Below are 13,380 nucleotides of genomic sequence, written 5' to 3'. Positions count from 1 at the left end.
AATTTATCAATATTTTGGGGGGTTAAATAGGAATTTTACTAATATTAAAGTTGTTGAGGGCAGATTAGCTCCTCTAGAAGAAGTCTTCGAAGTGTTGTCTTTGGGGACGTTGATCTGGAACCTTAACAACGAAAGATAATGTCGCTTGGGGGAGGGTTTTGCCTCCTTCCGCGGAGAGCCGTGTACAGTTCATGGAGAGGGTGCCTCAACCATACGTAGACGTACGACCACCCACCAAGAGGTGGCGTGAGCATCTCGCCCTTGGTGGGATTTGAATCCCTAACCTATGCCGTGTAAGTTACTTGTTGGGGTATACAGTATGTGGTACCACTTTGGCTAGCTAGCTCAAGTGATACCATATACCCCAATAGGTGACTTATATACTATAGTTAAGGATTCAAATCCCACCAAGGGCAAGATGTCATGTTGCCTCTTGGTGGGTGGCCATACGTCCACGTACGGTTGAGGCACCCCCTCTGTGAACCATAAATGGCTCTCAGCGGGGGAGGGGGCAAAACTCTCCCTTGAGGGACAATACCTTCTATTGTTGAGGGATCAGATTGGCGTCCCCAAGAACAACACTTCGAAGACTTCTTCCAGAGGAGTTGATCCACCCTCAACAAAAGTACTATTTGAAGAATGAGAGCTTAAGGCCTTTCCTGCCTACACCTCTTGGTGTTGACCTTATACATCATCTATTTAACTGCAACCAAGTAATAGTATTATCATTTTGGACATACTAATAAAAGTTTGTTTTAAAAAATTATGTCATTGCTTCAATGGCAACAAGTAATAAAGCCATCAGTTTAGACCTATTAATAACATTATAAAAGTAGAAAAATCAAATTATGTCAAATTAAAGTAAAATGATGAATCTCAAATTTCGACATAGTTAAAGGATTAAAACCACAATTAGAACTTGAAATGTTACATACCCAGTTTCACATGTAATTAGCCTCAGCTGACTCAATTTACCCAGTTTCACATGTAATTAGCCTCAGCTGACTCAATTTCCTCAGGACAAAAAAATTTCCTATGCTTCTTTATTGGGGTTAAATAACATTTAATCCTTAAATTTACTAATTTTTTTAATTTGATCTCTAAACTTTTATTTTTTCCACATCAGTTCTAGAACTTGGGAACTTTTCCCACTTTGGTCTTTAAACTTGGATTCCATTAAAGTGTGATGACGTGGTACTTTTAGATTAAAAATAAAAAAAATTATATATTTAAAATATTCAGGTGATAATGAGACAAAACATTAACCTGTCAGATCATCACACCTTAACAGAATCCAAATTCAGTGACCAAATTGAAAAATTCAACAAAAAGAAATCTAAGTATTAATGTGAGATTTTTTCTAATTTACTAATATGAGAAAGTTATCAAATTTAAGGACCAAATAGTGAATTAATATTTTTTTTTTATTCTATACAACCTAACAACTAATGGGATCTCTGAATTTTGTGTTGGATTCTACATTTTCTTATTAAAAAAAAAAAAGACTTTAACAACATAAGCCTTGAATTGTTAAGATCTTGACTTAGCAACATGTTATTTTCAAGACATGAAATGAAATCTGCCCAATCCTGTTTGAATTTCGACCAAGCATATGGAACTTGCTGCAATATTTTAAACCCTCACGTTCACAACATTTCCTTGATTCTCTCCAAGACAAAATCAGACAGCCTGGATTAAATTTATTTTTCAAGTAATTTCATTTTTTTAATATAAACTTCAGCTTTTTTATTGATTCCAAAACAGTCCCAATATTTTTTTTTTCTGAAAGAATTAGAAACCATTAAGAGGAAGAAGAATGATTACCTCATGTTCATAGATTTTCAAAAAATCTCTTCATACTGCTTTGATCTTGATTCTTGACCCCATTTGGTGTAATTATATGAAGGATTAATCGCACCAAATATCCCCAAACTATGGGCCAAGTTATAAATTGATCCCTACATTTCAAAACAGTCCTCAAAGTATGTATATCAACTTAGTTCTTTGATCAGCTTATGTCGTTCGTTTAGGCATATTCGAATATGAAGTGGAGCATTTATAAAGCGCATGAATCAAATTGCAAACGTGTATGCACTTATAATATGAATAACTTGAATATGACGTATTAAAAAAACAAATAGTGTCAATTAAAATTCAGAAGGGCTATCTCAGGGATGAAAGTAGAAAAAAGTTTTTATGGGAGTCTAAATTGAATCATAAACTTGGAGAGGGCAAAAAGCAATTTTACCATTGTACTAATTTTATGATTTTATAATTAGCAACTTTAATTACGCTCCATGCCCAATTTGAGCTGGCATTTAGCACATAAGCCAACTGTAAGGCTGTCAGACAGACTTAATTGATATGATGCTAATACTCTTATAATTTAATTAAAATGTTTAGAAGTTTAGGGACCAATTTAAAATTTAATCCATAGTTTAGGATATCTACTACAATTTATAATTCCTTGTAAAGTCAACCTGTTCTCAACGTTATCCTTACCTGATTCAGATCCGAGTTAATGATTTTGGTTGGAATCTCCATTGCATTTTAATGTACCATATTGTAACTAGAAATAACCTTTGATAATTTATCGAAATTTAAATAATTGCAGTAATTCGATGTTATGATAATTATTTTTTTATTTCGATTTTTCGTGTTATTGATATTCATCATTAAAATTAATCATATAATTGATCACGATAATATTACTTAATAGGGTACTACTAAAACAAGATTACAGGGACTGTAATGTAAGAGCACATTCTTTTCACATTCTTTTTCAATCTTTTAATCATTCATTTACAAATCAAAGAATCATAAATAAGAATCAAAATTCTGGGTTTCTTTTGACAAAAAGAAAGGACTAAAATGCAATTAAAAAAATTCAATCTGAAGGAAGTGAAATTGTAGTAGATGAAAGGCTACCATGACTATTCTCACAAAGTGTTAAAGCCTTCTCTAGATTGGCAACAATGTCTGTCATATTGGGCCTTTCTTTTCCTTCCAAATTCACACAATTCAGAGCTGTATAAGCCATTAATTCCACTGCCTCGACCTCGTGAATCTCTGGCACCCCGACTCTTGTATCGAGCACTGACCGGAGATCCCCGGTTGATATCCTTGGGCCGGCGTATTCGACTACCCCCATCGGTCCAGTTCTGTCTTCTCTGTTTCGAAAAACGGCTTTTCTTCCTGTTAAAAGCTCTAACAATACCACACCTAAGCCGTAAACATCGCTCTTTGGTGTTAATACATTTAGGACGTAATATTCGGGATCTATGTACCCAACTGTACCGACTGCGGTGGTGGACATGAATTGTTGATCGGATTCCGGTCCCATCAACGATAATCCGAAATCCGAAACTCGAGCGGTCCAATTTGCATCTAATAGTATGTTGGAGGACTTTATGTCCCTATGAATTATAGGTGGTACTGCATAGTTATGAAGGTAATGAATCCCTCTTGCGGCGTCTAACCCAATTGTGATTCTCATTTTCCAAGAGTTTAGTTCGCTGCTTCCTTTTTCGATGTTGTTCGTGTTATGGAGATGATCGTGGAGTGAACCATTAGTCATGTACTCGTAAACCAGAAGCCTCTCGTCGTTTTCTTGGCAGAATCCGATTAATCCCACTAAATGTTTATGGTGCAACCTAGATAACAAAGCTAATTCCGATTCAAACGCGGTTTCCTTCTCTTGGAATTTCTTCGCTTTTTTCTCTAATGAGTCGTTTTCGCCTCTTTTAATAGCGACTTCGCGACCGTCTCGAAGTTTGCCTCTATAAACAACTCCGAAACTCCCGGAACCGATACGGTTTTCGATCGAGAAGTTGTTGGAAGCATCGGCGAGCTCCGAGAACGAAAAGCTTTGGGTTTTCTCCGCTTGTTTCGATGACGACGACCCACTTCGTTGCCGGCTGAGTCTCCTCGAACTATTGTGTCGAAGCGAAAATGATCTTAAATGTGGTGGAGCAATAGCATCATTAGCTACCGTGGGTTGCACGGAACTATTTATCCTGCAAAGCCAAAACCCACATTTCCATTGCCATAAACAGTAAAGAACACTGCAAATCCCTACAAAAGCACCAATTGATCCCACAATCAAAAACGCCATTGAAAGCTTGTTAATCCCTTTTGACGGCTCAGATCCTCGTGATGGTACCGGCGTTAACGGGACCGGGATCGGAAGCTCGGTTTGACACGGTTTGCAAATGTTGCCTGAACCATAACACAGTGTCTCAGAATTCAAATAAGTACCACAATTACATGAACTTTTAACACATGGACCTGGAATCACCATTGGAACAGGAACATCACTTGTAAAGGCATTTCCCCAGCAAATAATTGTCAAATTCCTTGTTGTTAACCCACAAATGAAATCCAAACCAGCAACGATGGTTTCAAATGAAACATCCTTAACTCTATTATTTTCACCGCTTCCCCAACATTGAACCAAACCGTTTCTTCGTTGGATACCGCAACCGAAACCCCGTCCTGATGTTAAACCGGAGAATTCAAAAGCCGAACTGGTTGGAACATCGAGTTGGCCGGTTCCTTTACAGACAAGGAATCCTGTCTTGGTCAATCCACAAACATGGGAATCTCCTGCAACTAAATTCGACATAGACAAGTTACCAAACTGAGTTTGGATTTCAACACTAATTTCATTATAACCCCAACAAACAACTTTACTACTGTTCATCAAAATCCCACAGCTAAAACCATTCCCTGATGTGATCTTACTGAACTTTAAACCATCACCAGGTGATGAAAATGGTGAACCACGGTTCCCTCGCCAGCACCTAGCTATGCCGGAACTTACCTCTCTAGCACAAACATGGTCAACACCGACGGCTAAGTCGGTCAACGAGACATTATAGTTTAAATATATACGCTTTGGGTTGAACAAAGCTCGAGTGTCCCAACAATGGAGACTGAATCCACCTGATCTAAGCCCACAAAAGAAGGTTTTGCCACCGGAGATTGATTCGAATGATACGTTGGGTGATACCGAAATGTCGAGTTTGAGTCCGTTTTGGTAACATTCGACTCGTTGGGTTGGCTCGTTAGCTATGATACCACATATGGTGCCTGTGCCGTACACGACCGCAACCGTGGAGGCTGAGCCGATGGCGGCGACAACATGGATGGTAGCGGCGGTGAGGATCAAGAGGGAAATAGTGAAAAAGAAGGTCATTTCAAAAATGGTGCTGGTGGTTTATTGATGCTCTTCATTGAAAAAAAAAAAAAAACCATAGGAACAGAAACAGGGAGCACGATGATAATGATAAAGAAAGGAGTCTTGTAATAAAACAATATAATATGATAATGAATAAAGATTAATTCATACATAAGTGCAAAGCATGTGGTCCCATGAAAATGGTGATGGTAGTTTCAGAAAACTTTTTTTTTTTTTTTTGGTTTTTCAATCAAATATTTAAAAAAATGGAACTTTATAAGAGTGTTGGATGAAATTAAAACAATACTTTTTTAAAAACAGAGATTAAAGTATTTATCTTTCTGTCTGTCTTGTTTAAAGTTCCCTACTTGCAGATTTTACCTTTTAAAAGTAGTTTAATCATAGTTCCCATAACCCATAAAAAGCTCGTCTTTTTCCTTTTCTGTCTCTAAAATGATAGAAATAACGAATATATAAGGAGAAACAAAATAAAATTATGAGATTTTAAGTTAAAATTTTAATTTTTGTAAATGTGTGAATTTTATTAAATTTATTCTCACTTACCACTAAAGTTAAATTTAGATTGAATATACATCATGCGCTAAAAGAGTAATAGAGTTTAAACAAAAATATAAATTTAAAAAATGAGTTTAGATAAAAAATAAGGTTCATTTGCAAAACAAGCTGGGCCTCAAGTAAACTATTTTTGGGTCGGTTTGAATTAAAAATGACAAAAATATTTATTATTTTTATTATTTTAATGTTATTTTTTATTGTTTTCTTTTATTTTGCTATCATTTCAATATTATGTTACTATTATTTTGTTGTTATTGTTAATTTTGTTATTATTTTAAAGGTATTTGCTTGTTAAGTTACATCTATTTTAGTGTTATTTAAATATACATATTTTTTAAAATTTATTTTCAATTTATTGGGAAATATTTATTTTAATGTGTTTAGTATTTTGATGTATTATATATATATATATATATTTTTAAAAATATATAAAAATAATATAAAAATTAGTACGGGTTGGGCCCAAGTTTTAGCATTTTTATCCGGGATGAGTTTGGGCAAAATTTTAAACCCAATTTTCGGTTGGGCTTTGGCCTAAAAATAGGCCTAAAATTTTGGTTAGCCTCGACTCGCCTAGTCTATGAGTACCTCTAAATTTTAATTTGTTTATTAAATTTTAAAATTGAGAGACAAATTTTAATAAAAATATTTTTTATATTTTACTTTAATAGTTAACAACAATAAATTAATTAATATAAATTTAAAATTAAATAAAATGGTTATTTTATAAAAATTCTTTTACGATATTATTTTTATTTTTCAAGTTTTTATTTTATTAATTAGAAATGATTTTTAATATTTATAAGTTAAATTAATGTTAACTATTAAAATAAAATATATGAATGAATTTTTTATTATTAAATTATATTTTCAGATTATCTAAATTTTAAAATAAAATAAAATAAAATTCAGTCGCATAAGGATTGAAACAAATATAGTAACAAATTTCAATATCCACTTATAGTATGATGACTAATTTGCACTTTTAATCCTAAAAATTGAGTAAATTAATGTTGTATATTAAAATTTGGTGTTTTATGTATAACAAATAATAAATTTAACCTCAATTTTTTATATTTTTATTCAATTTGACTCATAATCTTTTATTCGAGCAAATCAAATCTCAACCTTTTATTACTAAGTTGTCACTCTTTTGCATTTCTATTTTTTTCAATTGTTATAATTTTTATTGAAAATTAAAAAGACTTTTGTAATTTTTTTTCATTGTTTTCATTTTTAAATATTGAAAAGTTTTTTTCATAATTTTAAATTATTTATCGATACGATATATAATATAAAATAATACTATTTTAGTATAAAAATTAAAAGCCAAATTTAAATAAAAAAGGGATTAAATTAAATAAAATTATAAATAATAACAGATAAATTAGTTTTATGCCTTATATATAAAACATCAAATAAATATATATTTTTAAAATTAATCTCATTATAAATTCTTATAATATTATATTTTTTAATATAATATTTAAAACTAACCTCACTCCAATTCATAAATAGGAGGATAATATGCTTTAGTGTACTCGAACCCACGTTATTTTACACTAACAATAATACCAATATCAATCAAACTATTTAGTGAGGGGATTTTCTTTGTAACTGTAGTGTGTCGGTTCTTACAAGTAAAATAAGAACATAGGCGGTTTAGTTTAGTGTTCTAATTGTTGTTTGGTCTGTGGAGTCAAGAGGCTGTGTTTAAGAGCTAATATTTTAAGCTGGTTTTTTTTTTCTTTAAAAAATGTAATTTATGTCTGGATTTAGATTAAGAATGATTCATTACTAGGAAATTTAGCAATTTAGCAAATATAATATTATTTGATTGAGAAGCCTCACCAAACACACTGCTGTAAACACATCAGCAATATCCAAATAATTTATCTCCTAATAAAATATTTAATCGCTTGGATGATTAAATCTTACTTAATATTGTATTAATAAATGAAAAAGGACTAAAATCAGAATTAGACCTCATTCATAAGCTACTTAAAACATGGAGTTAATGATATTTGTTAATGATTTAATTAAAACAATTTCTGTATTTAGTTAATAATGGCCCAAAACTCTATTTACCTCATATACACCCCCAATTTATAAGCACATAATGCATGTCGATACGTCCAACATTTAATCCTATTGACATAGTTGAAAATTACGAATTAAGAGCAAATCTAAAAAAAAATAATCTCTATTGTTAACGGTTTGACTCTAAACAAAAGATTTTATTTATAGTTTACTCGAATTTTTAATATTAGTTTTATAATTATTAATTGTCACAATCTAAACAATCTAATTATATTCATAACCTATCGAGATTATATTAATTAGGTCCTTTCATTACTAAAACCGTTAATTTAACTGTTAAATGACAAGTTACATCTTATGTGACATAATTTAAAATAAAAAATATTTAAAAATTTTAGTTTTGACATTTTCAAAGTTTTACAAAGTTTTATTGTTCACTTTATTTTTCTTTCCTAGTTTTAGTTTTATCTTTAAAAGTTATGCAAAAACCGTTCTATTTAAATGTTTCATTTTAAATTTAGCTACATAATATTTGATGTGTTATTTAACTGCTTTAATATCGAAAGGACTTAGTTGATATAACATCACAATTTTAAGATGTAATTTAAATGTTTTGAAGTTTAAGTACAAATTTAAAATGAAAATTATAATTTAAGGATGTGTGATGCAATTAACTCCAATTATACCATACATATATACCACCTAATTCAATTTGAAAAAAAACTAAAATTAGAGCATTTTAACCTTATATATGTTAATTGCTGTATAATATTTATAAAAATATTTTTATTGTTAAAATAAGAACTGCTCTGCTATGTAAAAACAACTATCCAGCCACCTAGTTGTGTTATAACTACCTTACTAAAAAAAAGTTACTTTACTAAAATTATCATATTTATATGTTACTTTTTTTACATAATTCATCAAAATTTAATACTTTTTTCTTCAAAAAAAAAAACAAAGCCAAAAAGTCCCTGATTTGATTGTGTTTCTGCTATTGTCCTCATATTTGTGTTTCAAAGGTAATTCTATTTTTTATTTATTTTACATTTTGGTCCTTTGATTGTGTTCTGTTTGGTTGGTGAGAAAATGTGTAAGAAAAAAAATAGTAACTTTGAAGTGTTTTTTATTGTTGGGTAGTTAGTCTTAAATATACATATTGGTACCATGTTTGGACATTGGCTGAACCGAATTTGTCTTGTTTTTATTTATTTGTTTTCTATGTTTTTAGTTTTATAACTAATATTCTATTATAAATTTATGAACTTTGTAGGGTTTTAGGGAGTCTCTTTTCTGTAATTCTCCCATTTTTTTATGTCAATTGTAGGCTCTGCATTTTTATTTTTATAAATTTATAAATTTTTCTTTCCAGAATCGAAGAGAAATTTAATTACCATGTGCAGTGTTGCAATGGGGAAATCAACTCAAACCGGTGGGGCCAAACAAAAGTTTTCCGATTTGCTGGAGTTATCGGCATCGAACGATTTGATCAGTTTTAGGATTGCTATCGAGGAAGAGGGTCATGACATTGATGAGCCAAGCTTGTGGTATGGAAGAAGGATAGGTACGAAGAAGATGGGATTCGAGGAACGAACGCCTCTTCTGATTGCTTCGATTTTCGGCTGCAAGGATGTGGTGAATTATATCATCAAAAGCGGCCAAGTCGATGTCAATAGGGCTTGTGGTTCCGATGGAGCCAGGGCTCTCCATTGTGCTGCTGCCGGTGGTTCCTCTGGTTCACCTGAAATTGTCAAAATCCTGCTCAATGCTTGTGCTGATATTAATTCCGTTGATGCTAACGGAAACCGGCCTGGTGATTTGATTGCTCCGGCTAGTTGCAACTCAGATTGCAGCTCAAGGAAGAAGTTGTTGGAGGCTTTGTTGAAAAGTAATGTCGATGGAAGAGAGGGTTTCCCTTTCCGAGTAGGAAACGAGATGGATGTGTCGGAGGTGCAAGTAGATTCGATCCACCGAGTTTGGAAAGATGGAAATGAGAAGAAAGAGTATCCCTATGATCTCACTCTTCCTGACATTAAGAACGGGATGTACGGGACAGATGAGTTTAGGATGTACACTTTCAAGATCCAACCTTGCTCGAGGGCTTATTCTCATGATTGGACCGAGTGCCCTTTCGTTCATCCTGGGGAAAATGCAAGGAGGCGCGATCCTAGGAAATATGTTTATAGTTGCGTCCCTTGCCCTGAATACCGTAAGGGATCTTGCAAGCAAGGTGATAACTGTGAGTATGCACATGGTATTTTCGAGTCTTGGCTTCACCCTGCCCAATATCGAACTCGTCTATGCAAAGACGAGACTAACTGCAACAGGAGGGTTTGTTTCTTTGCACACAAGCCGGAAGAACTTCGTCCTTTGTATGCTTCAACAGGTTCAGCATTGCCTTCACCTAGATCATACTCAGGTTCCGGGCTCGAATTTGGTTCAATGAGCCCACTTGCTCCAGCTTCTCCATCTGTTATAAAACCTTCAACATCAACACCACCCTTGACTCCTACCGGGACTAGTTCTATAGGTGGATCGATGTGGCCGAACCAGTCTAGCATCGTACCTCCTACGTTGCAGCTTCCTTTCAGTAGGTTGAAAGCTGCACGTACTGCTCGGGGTAAGGATTTAAACATGGATAAACTCAGTTTGGAAACTCACCGTCGCTTTCAGCAACAACAGCAACAGTTGGAACAATCCCCGACCAGTTGGAACAATCCCTTATCCGGGGAATTAAACAGGTTTGGAGGGGTGAAGTCGACTAGCCTTGACGATATTTTTGGATCTCTAGATAGTACTAAGCCCCAGTTACAAGGACTTTCGCTCGAGGCTGCTTCACCTCAGCTACAGTCACCAACGGCAGTTCCAAAGTGGCAGAATCTTAACCAGCAGCTCCGTGCTAGCTACCCAACGAACCTAGCATCCTCTCCCATAATGATGTCTCCAACCTTCGGGGTTGAAACATCCGGGCCAACTGCAGCATCAAGTTTAAGTTCAAAACGGAGCCCAAGCGTCATCGAGCGTCCTGCTGGAAATCGTAATTCAGGGTTTTCTACGCCAGCATCACCAGTTGGTGCAATGCCTCCCAACCTTTCGGATTGGGGTTCCGTCGATGGCAAACTAGACTGGGGTATACAAGGAGAAGAGCTAAAGAAACTAAGAAAATCTGCATCTCTTGTGTTCCTAAACAACGGCAGCAATTTGCCGAATACAGCACGCTCACTGCCATCAACCAGCGAAGAACCAGAAGCGTCTCGGGTCCAGCCTCACATGAACGGCAGCACCCATTCCGCCGGTCAGGTTAGACCTGAGGACCAGAAGCAGCAGAAATGTCATAACACTGGGAATTCGGATATGCTCAGTGCCTGGATGGAACAATTGTACAAGGACCAGGACCAAATATTGAACTAAAACCGAAAACTAGCCCCTCCCTCCATTACCTCCTAAGTTTAATTTTTTTTATTTATTTCTTGGATGGAAAATGGAAGCAAATTTAGTATTTATTTATTTATTTTTGTTTCAACTTATGTTTCTGGTTTGTACCTTTTTTATGCATTATTTATCGATATAAACTTTTTTATCCTTTCTACTTGTCCTAGATAAACATTGTGCATATTTTATGTACCTTTCAAGTATGACGGATTGCACTAACCATCAAACCTAACTATTCACCTATATTCTTAAGAAACACATATTTAATTGCCTTCAACGTCGGTTATTCCCTAAAACCGAAGCACTATACCGGTATTGCACAACACACAAGCATTAAGAATCACATAAACACGACGAAATAAAAGAGAACTACTTCACACAATGTGTAAAACAAGATCCAATAGAATTTCACATAAGCAATAATGAAGGCATGAACATCTCAAAATCGAATCATTTGTATTAACATATATAGATGCAAGTCTATAAATATGAATCACATAAGAGTGCAAATCAACAAATAAAATTCTTCATTGGTCATTCCCAGCTACATAAGCACCAACAAAACATAATCACTAAGGACAATTTTATCCATCAATCATCTTTTGCTAAAACCGTTTTTCTTACGTTCATAGAATAAGTTGGTTTTAGCATTCCCGAGATCAACAGTTTTCAGACAACCATCTCAAAATCTTGTGAAAAAGGCGAGATGCAACAAAATAAAAGAGAACTACTTCACACAATGTGTAAAACAAGATCCAATAAAACTTCACATGAGTAAAAACGAATGCATAAACATCTCAAAATCAAATCATTCATATTAACATATAGATGCAAGTCTATAAATATGAAACACATAAGAGGGCAAATCAGCAAATAGAATTCGTCATCCAGTCATTCCTAGCTACATAGGCACCAACAAAACATAATCACTAAGGACATAAATTTTACATTAAAACCGTATTCTACATTCATAGAATAAGTCAGTTTTAGCGCTCTCAAGATTAACGATTTTCAGACAACCATCTCAAAATCTAGTGGAAAGGGGGAGATGCAACGAAAGAAAAGAGAACTACTTCACACAATGTGTAAAACAAGATCCAATAGAACTTCACATGAGCAAAAACAAAGGCATAAACATCTCAAAATCGAACCATTTGTATAAATATGAATCACATAAGAGTGCAAATCAGCAAATAGAATTCGTCATTCGTTCATTCCTAGCTACATAAGCACCAACAAAACATAATCACCAAGGAAACAAATTTTATCCATCAATCATCTTTTCTTAAAACCATATTTTTTACGTTCATAGAATAAGTCGGTTTTAGCACTCCCTAGATTAACGATTTTCGGACAACCATCTCGATCTTTCTCTTGTTGTGTACACTCTTTACAATAATATGCACCAGATATTCCTACACCACACAGATAACACACCTACCTTGGAACGAACCATAGTTGCATTCATCGCAAACCTGCAACAGCGTGCAAGGACGAACGTAGGAGTCGCAAATTACGCATTTGCCATCACATTTCTCACATAGTCGTCCTATTGCAATACCTGGCTGCTTCCTGCACATGATCAAATCAGGGTGGTGCTTGGCCATCACTCAGTAACTGAAACAACAATGGAAAAGATTATAATTAAGATAAATTCAAAAACTCAACATCATAGAAATCATAAAAATCAATACAGAGTTCTTATTTTGCTACTATCACTACACACATTTCTCATTTGCTTCATGGAATTCGATAATTAACCCAAAGATAACACTGATTATAGCATAACTGAATCATATGAAAAGAACCCATCACGTCAACAATTCTTTCTTTCAGAAACAAACATAAGAAAAGAGGGAAAAAAAAAAGAGCCCTTAATTTAGAAACAGGAACACGTTGTAAAATTACAAACTTGGGACCAAAAATTATTAGCTGAAATGGGGAATCCGAGGAGAATGAATCAACAAAGAAAAAAGAAGAAGGAAGAGTGGCAATGCTGACCTAAATTGAAGCCCAAATCCGAGATGTAGAAAGCGCTGGTTATAGATTCATAGAAGAAGAGGTTTAATCGAAATATTATCATCCATTCATTGCTTACTCTAATTCATCCATTACAATGGTTAAATTATACTCAAGTCAGTAAACTATTAGTA

General features: G+C 34.0%; 2 protein-coding genes and 1 pseudogene across 2 annotated transcripts; 1 reads left to right on the top strand and 2 right to left on the bottom strand.

Annotated features, from left to right (window-relative positions):
• Positions 1-2,624: 2,624 nt before the first annotated feature.
• LOC108469257 (putative serine/threonine-protein kinase-like protein CCR3) lies at positions 2,625-5,419 on the bottom strand. The gene has a single exon (XM_017770149.2). The coding sequence runs from the start codon at positions 5,195-5,197 to the stop codon at positions 2,888-2,890; it is 2,310 nt and encodes a 769-aa protein (XP_017625638.1). The 5' UTR covers positions 5,198-5,419; the 3' UTR covers positions 2,625-2,887.
• Positions 5,420-8,953: 3,534 nt separating this feature from the next.
• LOC108467766 (zinc finger CCCH domain-containing protein 66-like) lies at positions 8,954-11,393 on the top strand. The gene has a single exon (XM_017768523.2). It carries the CDS (start codon positions 9,191-9,193, stop codon positions 11,204-11,206), a length of 2,016 nt encoding a protein of 671 aa, XP_017624012.1. The 5' UTR covers positions 8,954-9,190; the 3' UTR covers positions 11,207-11,393.
• A 971-nt stretch (positions 11,394-12,364) lies between these two features.
• LOC108467768 (PHD finger-like domain-containing protein 5A) lies at positions 12,365-13,378 on the bottom strand (annotated as a pseudogene).
• Between the last annotated feature and the right edge of the window lie 2 nt (positions 13,379-13,380).

This window comes from Gossypium arboreum, chromosome 8 (assembly GCF_025698485.1).
Source record: "Gossypium arboreum isolate Shixiya-1 chromosome 8, ASM2569848v2, whole genome shotgun sequence".
NCBI lineage: Eukaryota > Viridiplantae > Streptophyta > Magnoliopsida > Malvales > Malvaceae > Gossypium > Gossypium arboreum.
Note: the sequence above shows the minus strand (reverse complement) of the source record. Positions and strands in the feature narration are given on the sequence as shown.